Consider the following 17,330-nt stretch of genomic DNA (forward strand, 5'->3'; position numbering starts at 1 on the left):
ACAATGTTTCCAGTCACATGTCCATCATGAGTTGAATAGCTCATAGATGAGCTATCAAGTATGTATGAATGATACTTATTTAGATCAAGAGTGGAAATCCTGCAGTCTTTCAGATTTCATTGGCTGGTGCTCATGGAAGAAAGCAGCTTTGGTTCATTAATATCTGGATGGACACAGGTCTGTAAACCTGGCCTCAGATAAAGGGTCATCTTGCATAAAGGAAGGTCACAGTTATGTAGGAATAGGAGGCTTCTTCCACATTCTACCTATTTACCTGTCTCCCCCTTCCAGGAGTTGGTGGTAAGTCTCAATCTCATTCTCCAGACGGATCTTGACATCCAGAAGCTGTTCATATTCTCTATTCTGGCACTCCATGTCCGCCCTGATCTGCTGCACTTGGCCTTCCACGTTGCTGACCACTCCTTGAATCTGGGAAAGCTGGGCATTGTACTGGCTTTCCGTTTGAGCTAGGGTGGCCTCAAGAGATTGTTTCTGAGGAAAGATGGAAGTGGAATATGGAAAACAAGCCCAAGAGCAAACGGGTGGGTGTTCTCTGTTGAGGGTTGCAGCTCTCCTGGGGTAATCCGGCACAAACGCTAAGGGGGATGTGTAGGCTGGCAGTGGGCAAGGAGTGAATGGGGGTACCCCTTTTCTCTTCCTTTTTCTTCCTCCTCTTTCTCACTTTCTTTCTGAAACCCCTCCCTCTCCCCCTCCCCCTCCCTCTCCCCCTTCCTTTTCCCCTTCCTTCCTTCCTTCCTTCCTTCCTTCCTTCCTTCCTTCCTTCCTTGTCCTGTGGACAGTGAGGAAAGGAGCAGAGGGCTTCTGGCATATCGTAGCTTACACCTTCACCAACATCTTATATTTATTTTTTCATCCTCCTCCTTCAACTATTTGCTGAATAATTGTACAGTATTCAGTCATTTTGCAAATCTGTGATTCTCAGCTGTGGTATTCTATATGTAGCATTTTATTGCCATATGGTAGAATTTAGGTGTTTTTTTTTTAACAATGTTGTCCAATAGTTGAAAGGAATCTTCAAATGTCTTAAATTCTGAGGTCAACTTTCTAATGGATAGACTATGACATTTTGCAAGATCTTTTGCCAGACATTTTGCCAGATTTCTCCAAATTTGACTTCATCTGCTAACTAACATTTGAATCCAGATTTAGTCATCCACTAAAATCAAAGGAACTTGAGTTAATCCTGACTAACTTAAGACCATTGTTTTCAATGGGTCTAATCTAAGTATACCTAATCCTGGATCCAACACTTAAACTCTTTTCCCATCATTTAGTGTCACAGCATCCATCATTTGAATCAAATAGCTTCAGTAGCTCTAGAAGGCTGCACTTTACTGCTTAGTCCAGAAATACTGGATACACTGGATCCCTTAAATCGTAGGGGTACTTTCTGTGTAACTACACATAGGACTGCCCACTAAATCACGCAAAGTGAGGGAAGAAATACATCATGAGCCAATGCTTCGGAGCTTCACTCAATTTGCGGGCTCAAATCTGGAGTGCAGGACTAGACAAGCAGTCTTTGTGAGCTGGATCATTTTGTCTTAAGCTTGAGAGAGGCTAAAAGCAAAGCAAATTAATCAGCAGGAAGCATCTTTTAACATTATGGTTTTTAAAAAAATCATATACCAGAGACAACTGGGATTGCAGTTCAGTTTCCAGGGTTTGCAGGCTGCGTCTCAGTTCTGTAATCTCATTCCTGTTGGTGCTGGTCTCTTCGACGTTCCTGCTGATCTGTTTATTTAGTTCTTGACTCTGAAATATTGCAATTACTTTAGTTTGTTTATTTAATTCCACCTTTCCACCAAGAATGACACTCAAAGCGGCTTACCATCCTTAATAATACTGGATCAAAACAATAGAAAACAAATACTTTGCTTAATGCAAACAAATGGAGTAATTTCTTTACAAGGCAATGTCTAATATAACAGAGAATTGTTAGAGTCCTTTCCTCAGGCCATAGACAATGGGAGTGGGTATCCGAGATTGCTTTCTTCCTACCCCTGCCCCGCAGGTGTTTTAGAGATCATAGTAGCAGCTGCTTCCTGGAGGTCACAGTGCCAATTTTGGAGGGGCTTAGGTAGAAGAAAAGGGGGTTGGTATGGTGGGCAGGGAGCAGAAGGAGAAGGGGAAGAGACCAGGATCTGCTGGATCCTAAAGCCTCTCCATCACTTGTCTTACCCTCAACCAGCTGGATCACCTCGACAAGCCAAAAATATCAAGCAGCAGAGGAAAAGGAGTGAGTTTTGCCTCTGCCTCCTCCCGCCCTGCCTGCCTTTCAGTGCAGGGTGAAGGATGGAGAGAGAACTCAAGAGCTTCATCTCTTGAGTGGCAATCCCCTAATCCAAGAACATTTTTACCTGTTTGTTGAACCAGGCCTCAATATCTTGTCGGTTCTCCTCAGCAAGGGCCTCATATTCAGCTCTCATCTTATTGAGAAGTGCAGTCAGGTCGACTCCAGGAGCAGCGTTCATTTGCACATCAATGCCGCCACCCGTGGTGTCAGTCTCGAAGTTCATCTCCTGCATCAATAAAGATGTTCTTTTGAACTGTCTGCAATAGCAATTTCTTTAATAAAACATGCATCTTTAACATCAGGACTTTCTCAGAATAATCGGATGTTTTCTACATCACTTTGGTTCCAAGGATTTTGGTTTTCTCTGGCCGAGGCACTGAGAAATGCAGAGCCCTCTTCTTACAATGTAGTGCAGTCTCTAAGTTGTTTAGCACACAACTTTGTGTTATCCCACGACTGGCACAAGCCAATGGCCCCTCTGTCGGATGCACACAAGCCTTGGAACCTAGAGATTTATGTGCATCCCCACTCTTGCTGTGCCTCATCCCATGCTTTTTACCTGGCCGTCCATTCTGGCCATCCAGGTGAGCACCAAGCCCAGGGAGGGACGGAGGCTGGGACACCAACAGCCTCCAGCCCACCTGCTCTTCTGGCATAATCCTTTCCGCTTTCATGCATTTGTACTCTCAGAGAGGCCATTTCTTGAAAAAGTTGTAGTCATTTCTATTTCATTGTCTATTTATAGTTGAAAGCATTTCTATGCTGCACGTTGGTCAAAGACTCTCTGAGCAAGGAGAGTTTTAGCATGCATGTTGTGCCATTTAGGATGCAACCCAGCAAGGCTGCCTAGAACCCTCTGACCTTGCAGGGCTGTGGGAATCCCAGGCAGGGGGGGAGGAGTGCCAAGGTGAAGACCTTCTGTGCTCCTCCTGCCCTGAAAAGCCTTCACCTGGCCAGGTCCTCACAGATGGGGAGGGAAGGAGGCTGCGCCCACTGTCCTTTGAGGTTGTCCTTACAGCTTCAGAGAGGCAGCCAGGGCAATTCTTTCTGTACTAGCTGCAAGGGTCAAGGAGGGCACTCTGAGCAAGGACTGTCTCCTGTAAAGCAGAATAAATGGCCACCCTCCTTGTGATCTGAATCTTGAGGCAATGCTGTGGCATTTCTGGAAGCCCACCCTGCCTCAGTGAACTGTAGGAGGTTCCTGGGAACATGTCCTGGCTGAGAAACAATGCATTTTTGATTGGCCAAGACTCCAGAAGGGACAGGATCCAATATACTAGGGATCAAAACTCTTCCCATTGTGTATTTTGCTCCATTAAGAGCATTAAGAACGTCAACACCTTGTTTGTGCACAGCTAGAGTTGAATTTTTTCTTGCCATTAGATGCTGTCAAGTTGAATGAAAGCCTTCCAAAATATCCTGTCCTTGACAACTTTGATCAGCTCTTGTGAATCCACAGCTGCGGCTTCCTTTATGGACTCAATCCCTCCTGTCACTGGCTTTCCTCTTTTTCTTCCGCCTTCAACTTTCCCTAACATGTTTGTCTTCCCCAGGGAGTCTTGCCTTCTCAAACCCAAAATATGACAACCCATTTCTACTGACACCAGTGAGAACATTGCCGTTGCCATCGATGGACTGCAAACTTTGCCTTGAGGGAACGCACCAAGTCCATGTTTTCTGGTTAACTAAGACCTGTGTTACCTCCTCGTGATTCTTCTTCATATACTCCAGCTCTTCAGTCAAACTTTCAATCTGCATTTGAAGATCACTGGTTGTCATGGTAATTTCATCCAGGACCTTCCGTAGGCCATTGGTGTCCACTTCAACACTCTGGCGAAGGGCCATTTCATTGTCATACCTGAACAAAAGTGATTAGAAAAATGGTCAGCAGTTGTGTGGAACACACTTGAAAACCGAGAGTAAAATTTCTTCTTTTTTGTGGGTGTTTCATAGGACACCTTCGCTGATTTCTGCTTGAATATCAGCTTGCACCCCTGGTTTTATTAGTATTTATAACATTTGTTCGAAAGCTGCCCACTAGGATCGTGCTCTCACATTTTATCTGAAGTTTCCTAAAAGCAAATGTCCAAAATTTTCCTGTCTGTGTTTTCTCTGAAGTAAATCTCATTGTGTTCAGTGGGGCTTACACTCAAGAAACTGGGTGTAGGATTATAGCCTTCCTATTAGCAATGCTTTTGTCACAGGTCATGAAACACGCACTAAATTAGTCAAGTGTTGAGCTATTTGATGTTGTGTACCAAGCGCAAACAGCTGACAGATGTGAATCAGTTGCGCACAGGCAAGCTGGAACTTCAGCTTTAGCATATGTACACACCAGAGGATATTCCCCTCTCAGGTTTTCGGGAAAGAACAAAATGCGGAGCATCTGCTTGTTTTGCCTCACTTACTTCAGTTTGAAGTCAGCAGCAGCTAACCGAGCATTGTCAACTTGCAGAAGGAGTGTTCCATTGTCTGTAGTTGTAGTAATTATCTGAAAATAATGACAACAGTAATAATAATACAATGACAACAACAACAACAATAATAGTGACTGTAATAGAATTGTGGATCTGGACATGGGCAAGGTTCATCTCCCAGCTCAGCTATGAAGCTAACTTTGGAGTCTTGGCAAGTCAAAGAAGGACACCTCAGAAACTGCCTCCTTGCCCTAGCCCAGTAGAAGCAATTAGAATGGTAACTGGGCAAAACACACTGGCTTTGTCCCCTCTCTTTATTTTTGTTGATTTTATTCATTATTACATTTGACTCCCAACATTTTCCTTTTGCAAGGAATCTAAAGGAGCAAACATGTTGCCCTTCCTCTATTTTACCTGTGAGGTTGGTAAGGCTGAAAGTCAGAGACTGCCCCACAGTCCACCAGTGAGCTTCCTGGCTGACTGGGGACTCAGACTCGGATCTCCTGAGTCCCAGTCTAACCACTGCACCCCACCAGCTCACAGCCCTAAGTGTATTAGAAGGGTTCCTTCTTGCGCAGGGAGCTGTCTCGAATCAGGTAGACTTCCTGTGCAATCTAGAACTGTGCAGAAATGCTGTCTTCCTTTTGGGGATCATGTGGAAGTTGATATGGGAAGTGAAGGATGGACACTTCTGGGTCAGGCTTGTCGCTCAGCTGAATTGATCCTCACAGGGTCATTATGAGAAAAATAGGAGTGAGAAACACATGGCAAAGCATTGCACATATCCAGTAGGACATGTTTGTGGATTCCGCAGGTCAGTCTTATGGATCATGATTTCTGGACCACACATAATAACAGTCAATATTGTGCTGCACCAGGTTCTAATCCAATGTGCACTTGCATGGGAGTAAATCCCAATGAATGCAGTTGGACTTACTTCTGGGTAAACCTGAATTGTACTGCACTGCATGAACTTCTCATGTTCTTCCTTCCTTCCATCCTTTCTCAATCCAAATGATGTTATGCTTATTGTTGAGTGTATCTCACTTCCCAGAGCAGTGAGTAGTACTTGCGTTCTGTTTTCTTTGGAAGGAAGGACCACTGGAGACAAAAAGTACAACCCTACACATGTCTACTTCAAAGCAAGCCCCACTGAGTTGGGTAGGGCTTGCTCCTAACCCTGCAGCTTGCTCCCTAACCCTAACCCTAACCCTAACCCTAACCCGAAACTTAAGTTGATTTACAAATGCACAGATTGAGTGTCAGGGTAAGCATGGTCATAAACACTCCAGAGCAAATTCTACTCCTCTCCATCAGACCTCTATAAATAAGCACTCCCCTTTCCCACAGAGGAGCTTTCCAGAGTTCAGAAAGAGCCAATCTCATCCTCTGTCCTGTTCCCAAAAGAAAGTCTTGGAAAATGGCTGTCCTTTCCCCCCGACCACATGCCACTTTCCTGCCAACGGGAGAACCTGATCATGGAAGAACATTGGCAGCCACTCTGGCCCTGTTAACCCTCTCCTTTGTCAACCTCATCAACTGACAACCATATAAACAAATGTGAATGCAATCTTAGCATACGATAAACAGAATAGATGAAACAGAGGGAGAAGCATAGCCACATAGACTTTCCTTTTCTCACCTGTTTACGAAGGTCATCGATGGTTGCATAATATTTACTGTAATCACGCTGGTCGCCACCTCTGGGCCCTGCTCTCGCCCTCTCAAGCCATTCTTCAATTTTCTTCTCCAGTTCACTGTTTGCCTCCTCTAGGGCTTGCACGTTGCCCATATACGTCGCCAAGCGATCGTTGAGGTTTTGCATGGTTTGTTTCTCGTCACCGGTAAGAATCCCACCTTCCCCACTCTCAAAGCTGCTGAAGCCTCCGAATGAACCTCCGCCACCAGCGCCCCATCCGGCCCCAGAGCCCCAGGAGGACCCGCCGGCATTGCACGCCATGCCGCTGGACTGCCATCTGCTCTCGGATGTCCCACTGAAGCTGCACATGCCGCCCCCAGAAGCCCACCTGCCTCCACCAGCACTAGCACCGGAGCTTCCCCCAAAGGCCCTGCCACCAGATCCACCGCCCAAGCTGCAGGCTCCACCACCAGCCATCCCCGACATTCCTCTGTTGCTGCGGGACGAACATGCTTGCCTGGATGACTGGCTATAGAAACTCATTTTGTCGTGGGGCAAAGCGCAGAGAACCTGCCCTCTGTGGGAATGCGGCTGAAGCTGAGGCTGTCCTCAGAAGGGAATCCCTCGCCCTTTTATATACGATGTTCAAGTTGCATCATGCTCCTAAGTGTACGAGGTTTTGTGCTAACTTACTAGCCTACCCCATCATTAAATAATTATAATAATTAATAGCTAATCCCAATTCGTGCATTTGAGCCCTTCCCTCTGGTTATTCACTATGCTGAGGTGAAAAGTAGGTGGAGGTGTGGGTCAAGCCCTTCATTATAGCTTTGTCTCTTCTGTGGAACAAAATTAAGTAATCACTTTCCTTTTATAGCTCTCCTGCTTCGTACATTATTTTATGTTATCTGTTGATATTCAGTGCCTTCGTATTTTTGTCTTTATTTTACCTAAATTATTTTTATTCACAATCACTTTTTACAGTGCTTACCAAAAGGTTACATCTCCCATAATTATAGTAAGTTTTGTGAATATTAGCACAGCTTGATAAGGAAATTTCTGTGCTAAAGGCTCACACTATGAACAAACTTTCATAAAATCCTTGGTAAAAGTGGCAACTGTGATTCTTCTGCCTTGCTCAGGACCTGTGGAGCTCCAGGAGAGTTCCTTCCCAACATTGTATGAAGTTGTGGTCAAGCCAGTCCCCTGAGGGAAAAAAAAATGTCCAAAGATGGGGTGGACAGGCCCATAGCAAACCTAAACATTTTTTAGGGGAGTTGCCAAAAAAGTCAGGAGACAGTACTTCTGGTTTGCAACTTTTTAAAGACAAAATTGCAAACTAATTTTTAATTACATGATTGAGACAAAATAGGGGGGCGTAATTCAGAGGTAGCAGGACCTAACATTCCTCAAGATACTGGCTTAGAGATGGTGGATATAGTTGGTTTAGTGCTCAAAGGTGAATTTGATGTGATGAGGTCCCATTAGAGCTCTTTTCAAGCAGACATAATTGAGTCTGGCCTAACCGTCCTGCCTCCTTTTTTCTCCCACTCTGAAATCACCTCACTTCTCTCCCCCTCTCCCTCTCCCTCTCATTTCAGGTGCTGGTTGCATCCTTTTGGGGAAGGGGAACTTGACTTTCCTCAGTCCCAGAGTCTGATTGATGGTCCCCTCAATGGTTAAATGGTCCCCTCTCAGAAATTTGTGGATTGTATTAGATTCTAAAAATTTCTAAATTTCCTGCAATGCTGAACTGGGATTTGGTCTGTGCCCTATTGCTACACTGCTGCTTGGTTTACAGTGGGTGTATTGGGGCATGATAGAAGAGGGGGAGAGAATGTCACATGAGTTGGTTGATTGAATCTATGGGGCAGCTTTCTATGTATAAACAGCATACAGTGAAGACAACTCATAACAACAACTTCAAGAGTTAGAGATTGTTACTTCTTCAAAACCAAAACAAAACCAAACAAGCAAAACAGCTGCATAATTAAAAAGGAAAATAGTCATATATGACAAAAATGAATGAGCAAACATCGAAATAACCAGATCACCACAGAAAAGTGTGTAGAAACGTTAAGACTTTGATTCATGCAAAAATGGACAAATATGGCAGAGCTAGTGTGTATGTGGCAGCCATAATGCCATAGTAATAGGAATGCAGACCTGGTTTTCTGCTGCCATCATTAACGGGGTTATTAAAGCAAATGAAACGCACACGCAGACACATCCCAGATAGCTGCCAGTCTGTTTCCAACCCTCCCTTCTGAGGAGGGACCTGCATGAGCCCCTTGGGGCATGCCAAGTGCTATTAAAGAGGCAGTTTTCCTCTCTTGGTCCAGTGTGATCACCATCTTCAGGATTGAGAGGCGCAGTGATACCCTCTTGGTACTATTGAACATGCCATCCCCTTGGAGGTTGTTGATCACAGACTTCTGACAGTTGTGCAGGGGAACTCGACGGCTGTCTAGTAACTCCTCTTGCACTTTGCAAGGATCGCCTAGAAGGCACTGATTGGCAATTGCTTGCCTGCTTCTTGAGGCTTGCACTGTATCATTCAAAACTATAATATGTCAGTTTAACATCGAAATATGACACGTTTTAGAAAACTTCAGGTGACTAACTTTTGCTTGTTTGTCGGAGCATCAGCCGATTTGATTTGCTGTGCAATCCTAGGCATGTCTACTCAGAAGTAAGGTGCTTTCAGAGGGATGGCTCCTAGAGCTAGCAATAGGAGGCATCATGCAGCAGCTCCATCCACCCCACCTTACTCAAAGGATTTTCTACATTATAGGAAAAGACAGAAGGGTTGAGCAAACATGGGAGCATCATGAGTGGAAGACGTCATCATCTGAACCCTCCTCCCCAAGCCCTGAGCTTATGTGAATGAGGCAGGGCCAAAACAGTGTAAAGGCCTTGTCTAGAAGGACCCCAAATCGCACTGGGTTCAGTGGGACTTACTCCCAAGTAAGTGTGTGAGGATTGCAGCCATAGTGATGTGAAAATCCAACCACCCTGGTAAAGCACAGGTGGGAACGCACCATTTTTTAAAATTTCATTTTCCCAGCAAGCAGGATTAGGAAAGGTTTCCCAAAATTATGTGGAGCCCAAACTATCTGAGTTGCCCACATTTCATAGCTATATAGGCAAACTCTCTGTCTGGTCTTAAGGTCAAAACATACATTGGGTGTAATTCAAGCTGATACTTGGCAAACAGTTTTAAAAGTGATCACTGTCATCCAGTGTCATGTTTGTGGGCTGGAAATGATTATTCTGTCAGTGCCTGGTGGCAGTTGAATATGTGACAATGCACTTAAATGTGTGCTGGCTAATTGTTTTTCCTGCTTTCAAAGGGCAGATGACGTCATTTTTGCCCCACTAATTAGCTAAGGCCTGACATAACCGCTGACTACCTTAATCTCCTTTTCAGTTAAAATGATGCTTTATATATATATACACATGGCAATGCATACACTTTGCCAAACCCTGAAACATAAATCATGCTTTGAGACCACAAAGGAAAGTTTTCTTTAACTTGTTAGTCATCTCCATCAACCACAGTCACCATATCTGGGATGTGAATGATATTTGCTGTAACTTTTCCCGGTTTCATTGACAGTTGAACGCCTTCATCTGACTAATATGGGTTCATAAGGACATGACACTCGCCATCCATATTAATGTTCCTTGGAGGCTTGCCATGCTGTGTCAGCATGTGCTCTTGACCCAGCGTTTTAGGCAAGGGTGCGCATTCTTTTTGCCCCCAGGAGTCTTATGTGACAGCAGCTCTGAGCTTGGGACCACAGTTGGGTTCAGACACCATAACCCACACTGGAGGGTTGAGTATGGGTTGCGCTATGGGTTGTGGTTGAGATGTAGACTGTCATGTTACCTGAACCCAGCTGAGCTATCTAACCATGGTGAATAACCCCATGGTTCACACCCCAACAATAAACCATGGCTTTCCTTCATAGGTTGTTTGTTAACAGCAGCATAGCTTAACAAGGCATTGCTTGTTAGAGCGGCTGGGTTCAAGAGCAACCTATAGCTCTACACTCAACCCATCCTCCATCACTGAATCTGGGCTGCCATGTTGTTTGAACCCAGGTCATGTGTACTGGTTCATACACACAGCCCAACAATCCTGATGCACCTTGCTCTTTTCTCACTGCTCGGAGTGGTAGAGAAAGAGGCAGCTGAATGAGATCAGATGACCACTTCTGAACAAACAAATAAATAAAATGCATCCCCAAAATAAATGAAAGGCAGAAAAAGATGGTGATTTGCATAGGTTGTTATATGTGCAGATGCAAGTTCAGAAATTATTATTATTGCTGTAATTACTGTATTCTCACATAATGTGGATTACATCTTTTATCATTCCCAGCCAGCATGGCGGTCTGGAAGGCGAGGACACCAGCTGCATTAGAGAAGCTGTATTAGGAGATGCCCTAGAAAGGCACAAGCATCTTGAACAAACAAGGATCACTGTAAAATCCTGTGAGTCGCACAGCAAAGAGGTACAAAAGGAGAACACGCCCAGGCGGTTTAGTACGATCTGTGTACATAGGTTGGGCAGCAGCCCGCCAAGTTGGTGCCATTCCCTTCCCCCACACGCCTCAAAGAAACTGATGATGTCTGAAAAGGGCTCTAGTATTTTGGGGAAGGGTTTAGGAGGGTGGTCAATGTTGCATCATTGGTGTTGGTGGCAGCTACAGTCTTGAATAACAGTGAGAAAACCACCCAGGCTTTTATGGTGCCTTAACAAATCTACGAGTATCATGGAGTAATAGAGATATCCATAATAAATGTGTTATTTCTTTAAGGTGCCACAATGCTTTCTGTCATTTTCATTCCAGCAGACTCACAGCACCATCCAATGAGGCCAGCTGTGACTGAATGCAGAGGCCGTGGGTATCCATTCGAGGATGGAAGGTGTGCAGAGGCGAATGTTGCCTCTGTGCATCTCTTGCCCCACAAAAGTGCCCTGGTTGCATAGCCAGAAGCGTGGCTTCTAGATCGAGAGAGGCATTACTGCCGCTCTATACGACTCTGCTGTGCCCTCAACTGGAGTATTGTGTTCAGCTCTGGGCTCCGCATTACAGGAAGGATATAGCCAGGTTGGAATCAGTGCAGCAAAGAGGCACAAGGATGGTGGCTGGATTGCAGGGAAAGCCGTATGAGGCGAGACTGAGGGAGCTGGGTCTTTTCAGCCTGGAGAAGAGGAGACTCTGAGGGGATCTGCTGGTGATATATAGGTACGTGAGGGGTGTCACACGGAGGTGGGGAGAGACCAGTTTTCCCCTGCGGAGGAGGGCAGGACACATTCCAATGGAGCAAAGCTCAGGGAACCAAGGGATGCCAGGAAGTACTTCCTGACAGTAAGGAAGTATGGAATGGGCTTCCGTAGGAGGTGGTTGAAGCTCCATCGGTGCGGGTGTTCAAGGGTAGGCTGGACATGCACATGGTAGGCATGTCGTGAGTGGTGCTGGCTGTAGCTGGGGGTCAGACTAGATGGTGCAGGAGACTCCGTCTGACTTGCTCTGTTTCTGTTTCTGTGTTTCTAAAACAGCTGCTTTGAGTTGTCCCAGTGTTTTGCCCCTGTTTGCAAGAAGAAGAGGCCTCAGTGGGATGCATCGTCTCTCAGAGGATCCTCACTCCTCCCCTCTCGCCACATCACTCACCTGAGGTGGGTCTTCTGTTCTCGGGGCTTCAGCTGATGCGGAAAGAACAAAGCCACTGTTGGGGTGGAGGGAGTAACCTCCAAGTTTGGAGTTCTGGCTATGATCCTGGAACACTGTTAAGGGAAAATGGACTGGTAGAGAAGCAGGATTATGTAAGATGCTTTGAATTCCTTGCAGGAAAATGTGGGATATAAGTATGATATGCAGAATAGAATGAGCATGGCTCAACCCCTCTGCACAGTGATAAATGTTCACTTCCTGGTTTACATTTTCTGGCTTTTAGCAGTTCTCTCATATCATGAAAGGCTCAGAGGCAACTGCTCTCTCTCTTTGCAGACCACTTGGGAATGGCTGGAGGGCTTGATGTTTTTTTAAAGCTACAGATCAAAAACAAGCATGATTTTTAATAATCATGCTCTTGCCTTTCTCCTGCACAAAGTATGCTTGATTTGCAAGCAAAGCTCTGTAAAGCTGGGCATTGTTTTTTCAGCTTTGGTCTCAGGTTCAGCATTCATCCTGCTCCTGGGTTTGGAAGGATGGTGGGTCTAAGCCTTTCCAGAGGACATTTTGGCCTAGCCTGGTGACTTTTAATGAAAATGTAGAGACTTTGACTGCAGAGGCTCACATCTGTCCTCACAGTTCTTCCTATGTTGGTTGGGCTCCAGATGCCTACAAACCTCCGAGTTTGGTGGCTTACTGGCAGCCATGTTGGAAATTGCCCTTAGTGGCTGTTCTATATATGGACATATCCACACCCAGTTTATGAAGCCCTGGCTTTCTTGCAGCTTTCTGTGCATTCCCTCTGAGGGCCTTTTGATTTCCACGTTTCAGTTCTTTCTTTCACTGGTATTGTGACTAGCTAGACTGATTCATTCGTGGGGTTTGGAAGAGTTTGGTTTTGATCACTTGTAACCATTACTTGGAAAACCTGGTGATTGGATATCTTGATGTACCTTTATAGTTTGAATGACATATTCTTGCAAGGTGCACAGAAGCAGGTATACTAAAAATCCTTCAGGACTTGGGATCAAAAGTCTTTCCACTGAGGGCTGACCTAGGCATGATGGCAAGGACCAGACAAGACCAGTTCCATTGCATTAATAATAAAAATTAAAATAAAATGAAATAAAATGACTGAGACTCTGGGCTGTTTGGTAGATGCATTCGGAGCCTTGCCATAAGGATGTGGATACTCTGTTCATTGAACTCGTTCAAAGCATCATCAAACCACCTAATTAGACAAAAGAATGGAGCCCTGGGGTTCATTGCATGTATTTTATTCTTGGCCACAAGCTCGGTTTATCAGCATTTTAATATTGTCTGTCTCTAGAGATACCAGTGAAATATTAAAATTGGAATTGGCACTCTGGTTGTTCCTCAGTTCCTTGTCAGTGGAATTAAGAGTGGATTTTGTCTCCCTTATTTCATTAATATGCTGCCCAGTAGCCAAAGCTCTCAGCATTCCTCAAAAAACTACAAAGCTAATTCTGTATTAGTACCCACCAGGTATTTCTGCTGCAGAGGATCTTTACTTTTCAGCACTGATTATGTAGAATGTTGTTCCAAGGCCAAATGACCTTTTTATACCTTTGCTGAAAATAGTTGTGATTGAATTAGTAGTCCAATTTAATTGGAGAAAAGCAAGTGAATCATTTTATGTCACCCACCTTGAAAGGTGTGTGTGATTGAAGGGCTTTCTTCGTCGCTTTTGAAGCATGTTCCCACCTCTTGACAAATGTGAGTGAGGGATTCTGCTAGAGACATCTGTGCATTTAAAAAAAAAAAATCCACCAATACCGCTGTCCTCTATTTGTTCCAAGAATTTTCTAATTGTGTGTTTGCATGGCCTTCAAATGCAGTCCTATTGCTCCTGCAGCAGCTGCTCATAAACCTCCAGACTCAGAGTTCCCAGCATCCAGGGCAAGGCCCAAGGCATGGTGGTGCTCTGTACTGCTGCTCCACCTCGCACCCTGCATTTTATCGAGATAGCCGGTTTGGCCATCTAGATTTAGTGCCAGGAATGAGGCTGGGACTGTGTACAATTCCAGGGCTGTAGCCTCCTCTCTTCCCTGGTCCCAGCATGTCCCTTTTTTGCCTTCTGAGGACCTGTTGTGACCTCAGGAGAAGGGGCACCCAACATGGTTCTTCCTGCTTCAGCTGCAAGTGGGCAGGGCAAGAGCTCTGCCTTCAGGTCCTGAGTGCCCAGATTGGAGGGCATTCATGCCTGTGCTCTGAAAAATCCTATGGCATCCCAGATGGTGCCGGGAGGCTATAGGATTTATTCCTATTTTCCATTCTATCTTCTATTTTGATATCTTTGACACTGTTGCTTCTAGTGGCTGAGATAGGAAGTTGTGTAGCAATTTCATTTAAAGTCACCAGGCTAAGCCAAAATCCCTTCTGGGGCATGTCTGCTGCTATTGAATTCATTCTCTGAGCAGCAGTCCTCATGAAGGCAAGATGTCAAGAGCTGTGTGCAGGATGGAAATAAGAACAGGCTTAGGAGAACCCTTGCAGAAGTACAACCCAAAAGATCTTAAGGAAGGGTGGAAAACCCTGAGCTGGAGTGCAGAAGGCACTTGAGAGACGGTGGCCATTCTTCCACTCTGGTGAAGGATGGCGTATCTCCATTTCCAGTGTGAATCGAGTATAGAATTCGTCTGTTCATCTCTCAGTTAAATTTGCATATGGGCAGAGGTAATATTTCGGAAGTAAGCGTATTTCATCCAGTTTTAATAACTGATTACTTAAAACACAGAAGAGGTATACAGTTCATGTGTGAGAGAAGGGAGAAGGTTGCTTTCTGCAGTTTTCATAAGGATTTAGAATCCAAATTATCTATACAGCTATCATCTCTCAGTAATATCGTCTGCCCAGTTGGGGGCATTATTTTTAGTAAACCAAGGGTTTTAAATGTATTGATCTGATGAATTAATTGCAGCCCTGTTTATTATGTTTGTTTTTACGGTTATTATAAAAATATTACTTTTCCCTAAGTCAGAAGGGTTTAAGTAGGTTCATCAGAATTATGTCTGCCCTGCTCTCTCCCATTACTCCTACTCTCTGCTTAGGCCATGGATGGGCAACCTCTGGCCTTCCAGTGGTGACTGGACTACAACTCCCATCAGCCCTAGCTAGCACAGCCCATGGTGAGAGAGAATTGGAGCTGCAACAACCCAACAACCCCTGCGGGAGGGCGGTCATATGTTGCCCACCCTGCCTGAAACTCTTTCCTCTTTCAGCTCTCTTCCATCCCTAACGCTTGATTGTCTGGCTGCACTGCTTCTGTTAGGCTGTTAACTCCACTGGTCTCCAGGCTTGGCTTCAATATCTCCACTCAGGCTGTCAGGCTATTGAACTGTTTGGGATGGACCAAAAGGAAGGATGGAGGGAGAGAGCTAATTAATTCTCAGGCTCAGTATTAATTTATGCTTTTGTCTGTCTTCTGTTGGCCATTCATCCAGCCAAGCAACATAACTACCACACCCTCGTCCACACCTGTTCCAACAATTATTTCTAGAAACTTTTCTAACTTTTGATGCCCTACTAAGAACTGGTCCCTCCACCCACCCAACCTTCATTTGCCTAACTCTCCTCTCCTCTCCTCTCCTCTCCTCTCCTCTCCTCTCCTCTCCTCTCCTCTCCTCTCTGTATAACATGGGTGGTCAACTTGTGGCCCTCCAGATGTTTTGGCCACCAGTTCCCATCAGTCCTAGCCACCTTAGTCAGTGTGAAGGGTCATTAGAGTTGTAGGCCACAACCCTGTAGGTGACAAACTGTAGGTCTTCTGGAGAACCACCAGCTGACAGCTCTTGCCCTTTATCTAGCCTTCTCTGCTCTGCTGAAAAAGCTTCTGTTAATATCACAGATGATCCCATATGTCATATCCAACACTTTATTCTTATCCTTATTTATTTCCCTGCTGACATACGAACATAAGAAAAGCCATGCAGTATCAGACCCAAGATCCATCTAGGATGCATTCCAATGGAGCCAAGCTCAGGGAACCAAGGTTCAATTTGGATGCCAGGAAGTACTTCCTGACAGTTAGGACCCCGAGGGTGTGGAATGGGCCTCCACAGGAGGTGGTGGAAGCCCCCTTGGTGGGGGTGCTCAAGGATAGGCTGGACATGCCCACGGTAGGCATGTCATGAGCAGAGCCGGCTGTAGCTGGGGGTCAGACTAGATGGCCCAGGAGGTCCCTTCTGACTCGCTCTGTTTCTGTGTTTCTAGTCTGGTACTCTGTCTACACTGTGGCAAACCAGCTGCCCACAAGATCCCTCCAGCAGGACGGGTGCAAGACCTCTACCTGCGCAAGCTCCTCAGCAACTGGGGTATACAGACATGCTGCCTCTGGTAAAGGAGGTAGCACATAACCAGCAGGGCTAGTAGCCACTGATCGCCTCCTCCCTAATGAATCTGCCCAGTCCACCTTTAAAGCCACCCAGATTGGCAGCCATCACCGCTGCCCATGGCAATGAATTCCATAGTTAAACTATATGCCATGTGAAGAAGTACCTTCTTTTATCTGCCCGAAACTTTCCATCAGTAAGCTTCATGGGACGACCATGACATTTGAATGTTACAGCAGAGGGAGGAAATGGTCTTTCTCTCTGCTTTCTCCAGACCACGCACCTCTATCATGTCTCCCCTTACTTGCCTTTTTTCTAAATTGAACAGTCCCAGTCGTTGTAGCAGCTCTTCATAGGGGAGCTGCTCCAGCCCCCTGATCATTTTTGTTGCCCTTCTCTGTGCTTTTTCCAAACCAATAATGACCTTTGTCAGGTAAGGCAACCAGAACTGAACACAATAGTCCAAGCACAGCTGCACGAAAGATTTGTATAAGGGAAGTAAGATTTTGGCAGTTCTCTTTTCAATTCCTTTCCTAATTAGCCCTAGCATGGAGTTTGCCTTCTCCACAGCAGCTGAACATGGGCCAACATTTACACTGAGTTGTCCACCGCTGCCCCAAGGTCCCTTCCTTGCTGAATCACATCTAGTTCAGACCCCATCAGTGTATACTTGAAATTGTGATTATTTGCCCCAATATGCGTTAATCTACATTTGCTTATATTGCTTTGCCTTTGCCATTTTGATGCCCCCGCTCCCAGCTTGGAGAGATCCCTTTGGTGCTCCTCACAACCCCTTTTAGTTTTAACCACCCTAAAGGGTTTAGTGTCATCAGCAAACCTGGCCACTTCACTACTTCCTCCATAAATGATCTAGAATAGACTGAAACGAATACAGAACCCTGAGGGACTCCACTGGGTCCA

At 45.3% G+C, this 17,330-nt stretch overlaps 1 protein-coding gene across 1 annotated transcript; it reads right to left on the reverse strand.

Annotated features, from left to right (window-relative positions):
• Positions 1 to 270: 270 nt before the first annotated feature.
• On the reverse strand, positions 271 to 6,820 carry LOC123031732 (keratin, type I cytoskeletal 10-like). Its single transcript, XM_044447000.1, has 7 exons — positions 6,741 to 6,820; positions 6,377 to 6,698; positions 4,726 to 4,808; positions 4,019 to 4,175; positions 2,382 to 2,543; positions 1,651 to 1,776; positions 271 to 492 (listed from the first exon to the last, which is right to left on the reverse strand). Exons 2-7 carry the CDS (start codon positions 6,692 to 6,694, stop codon positions 271 to 273), a joined length of 1,068 nt encoding a protein of 355 aa, XP_044302935.1. The 5' UTR covers positions 6,695 to 6,698; positions 6,741 to 6,820.
• Between the last annotated feature and the right edge of the window lie 10,510 nt (positions 6,821 to 17,330).

This window comes from Varanus komodoensis, unplaced genomic scaffold, assembly GCF_004798865.1.
Source record: "Varanus komodoensis strain SLA01 unplaced genomic scaffold, ASM479886v1 scaffold50, whole genome shotgun sequence".
NCBI classification, from domain to species: Eukaryota; Metazoa; Chordata; class Lepidosauria; order Squamata; family Varanidae; genus Varanus; species Varanus komodoensis.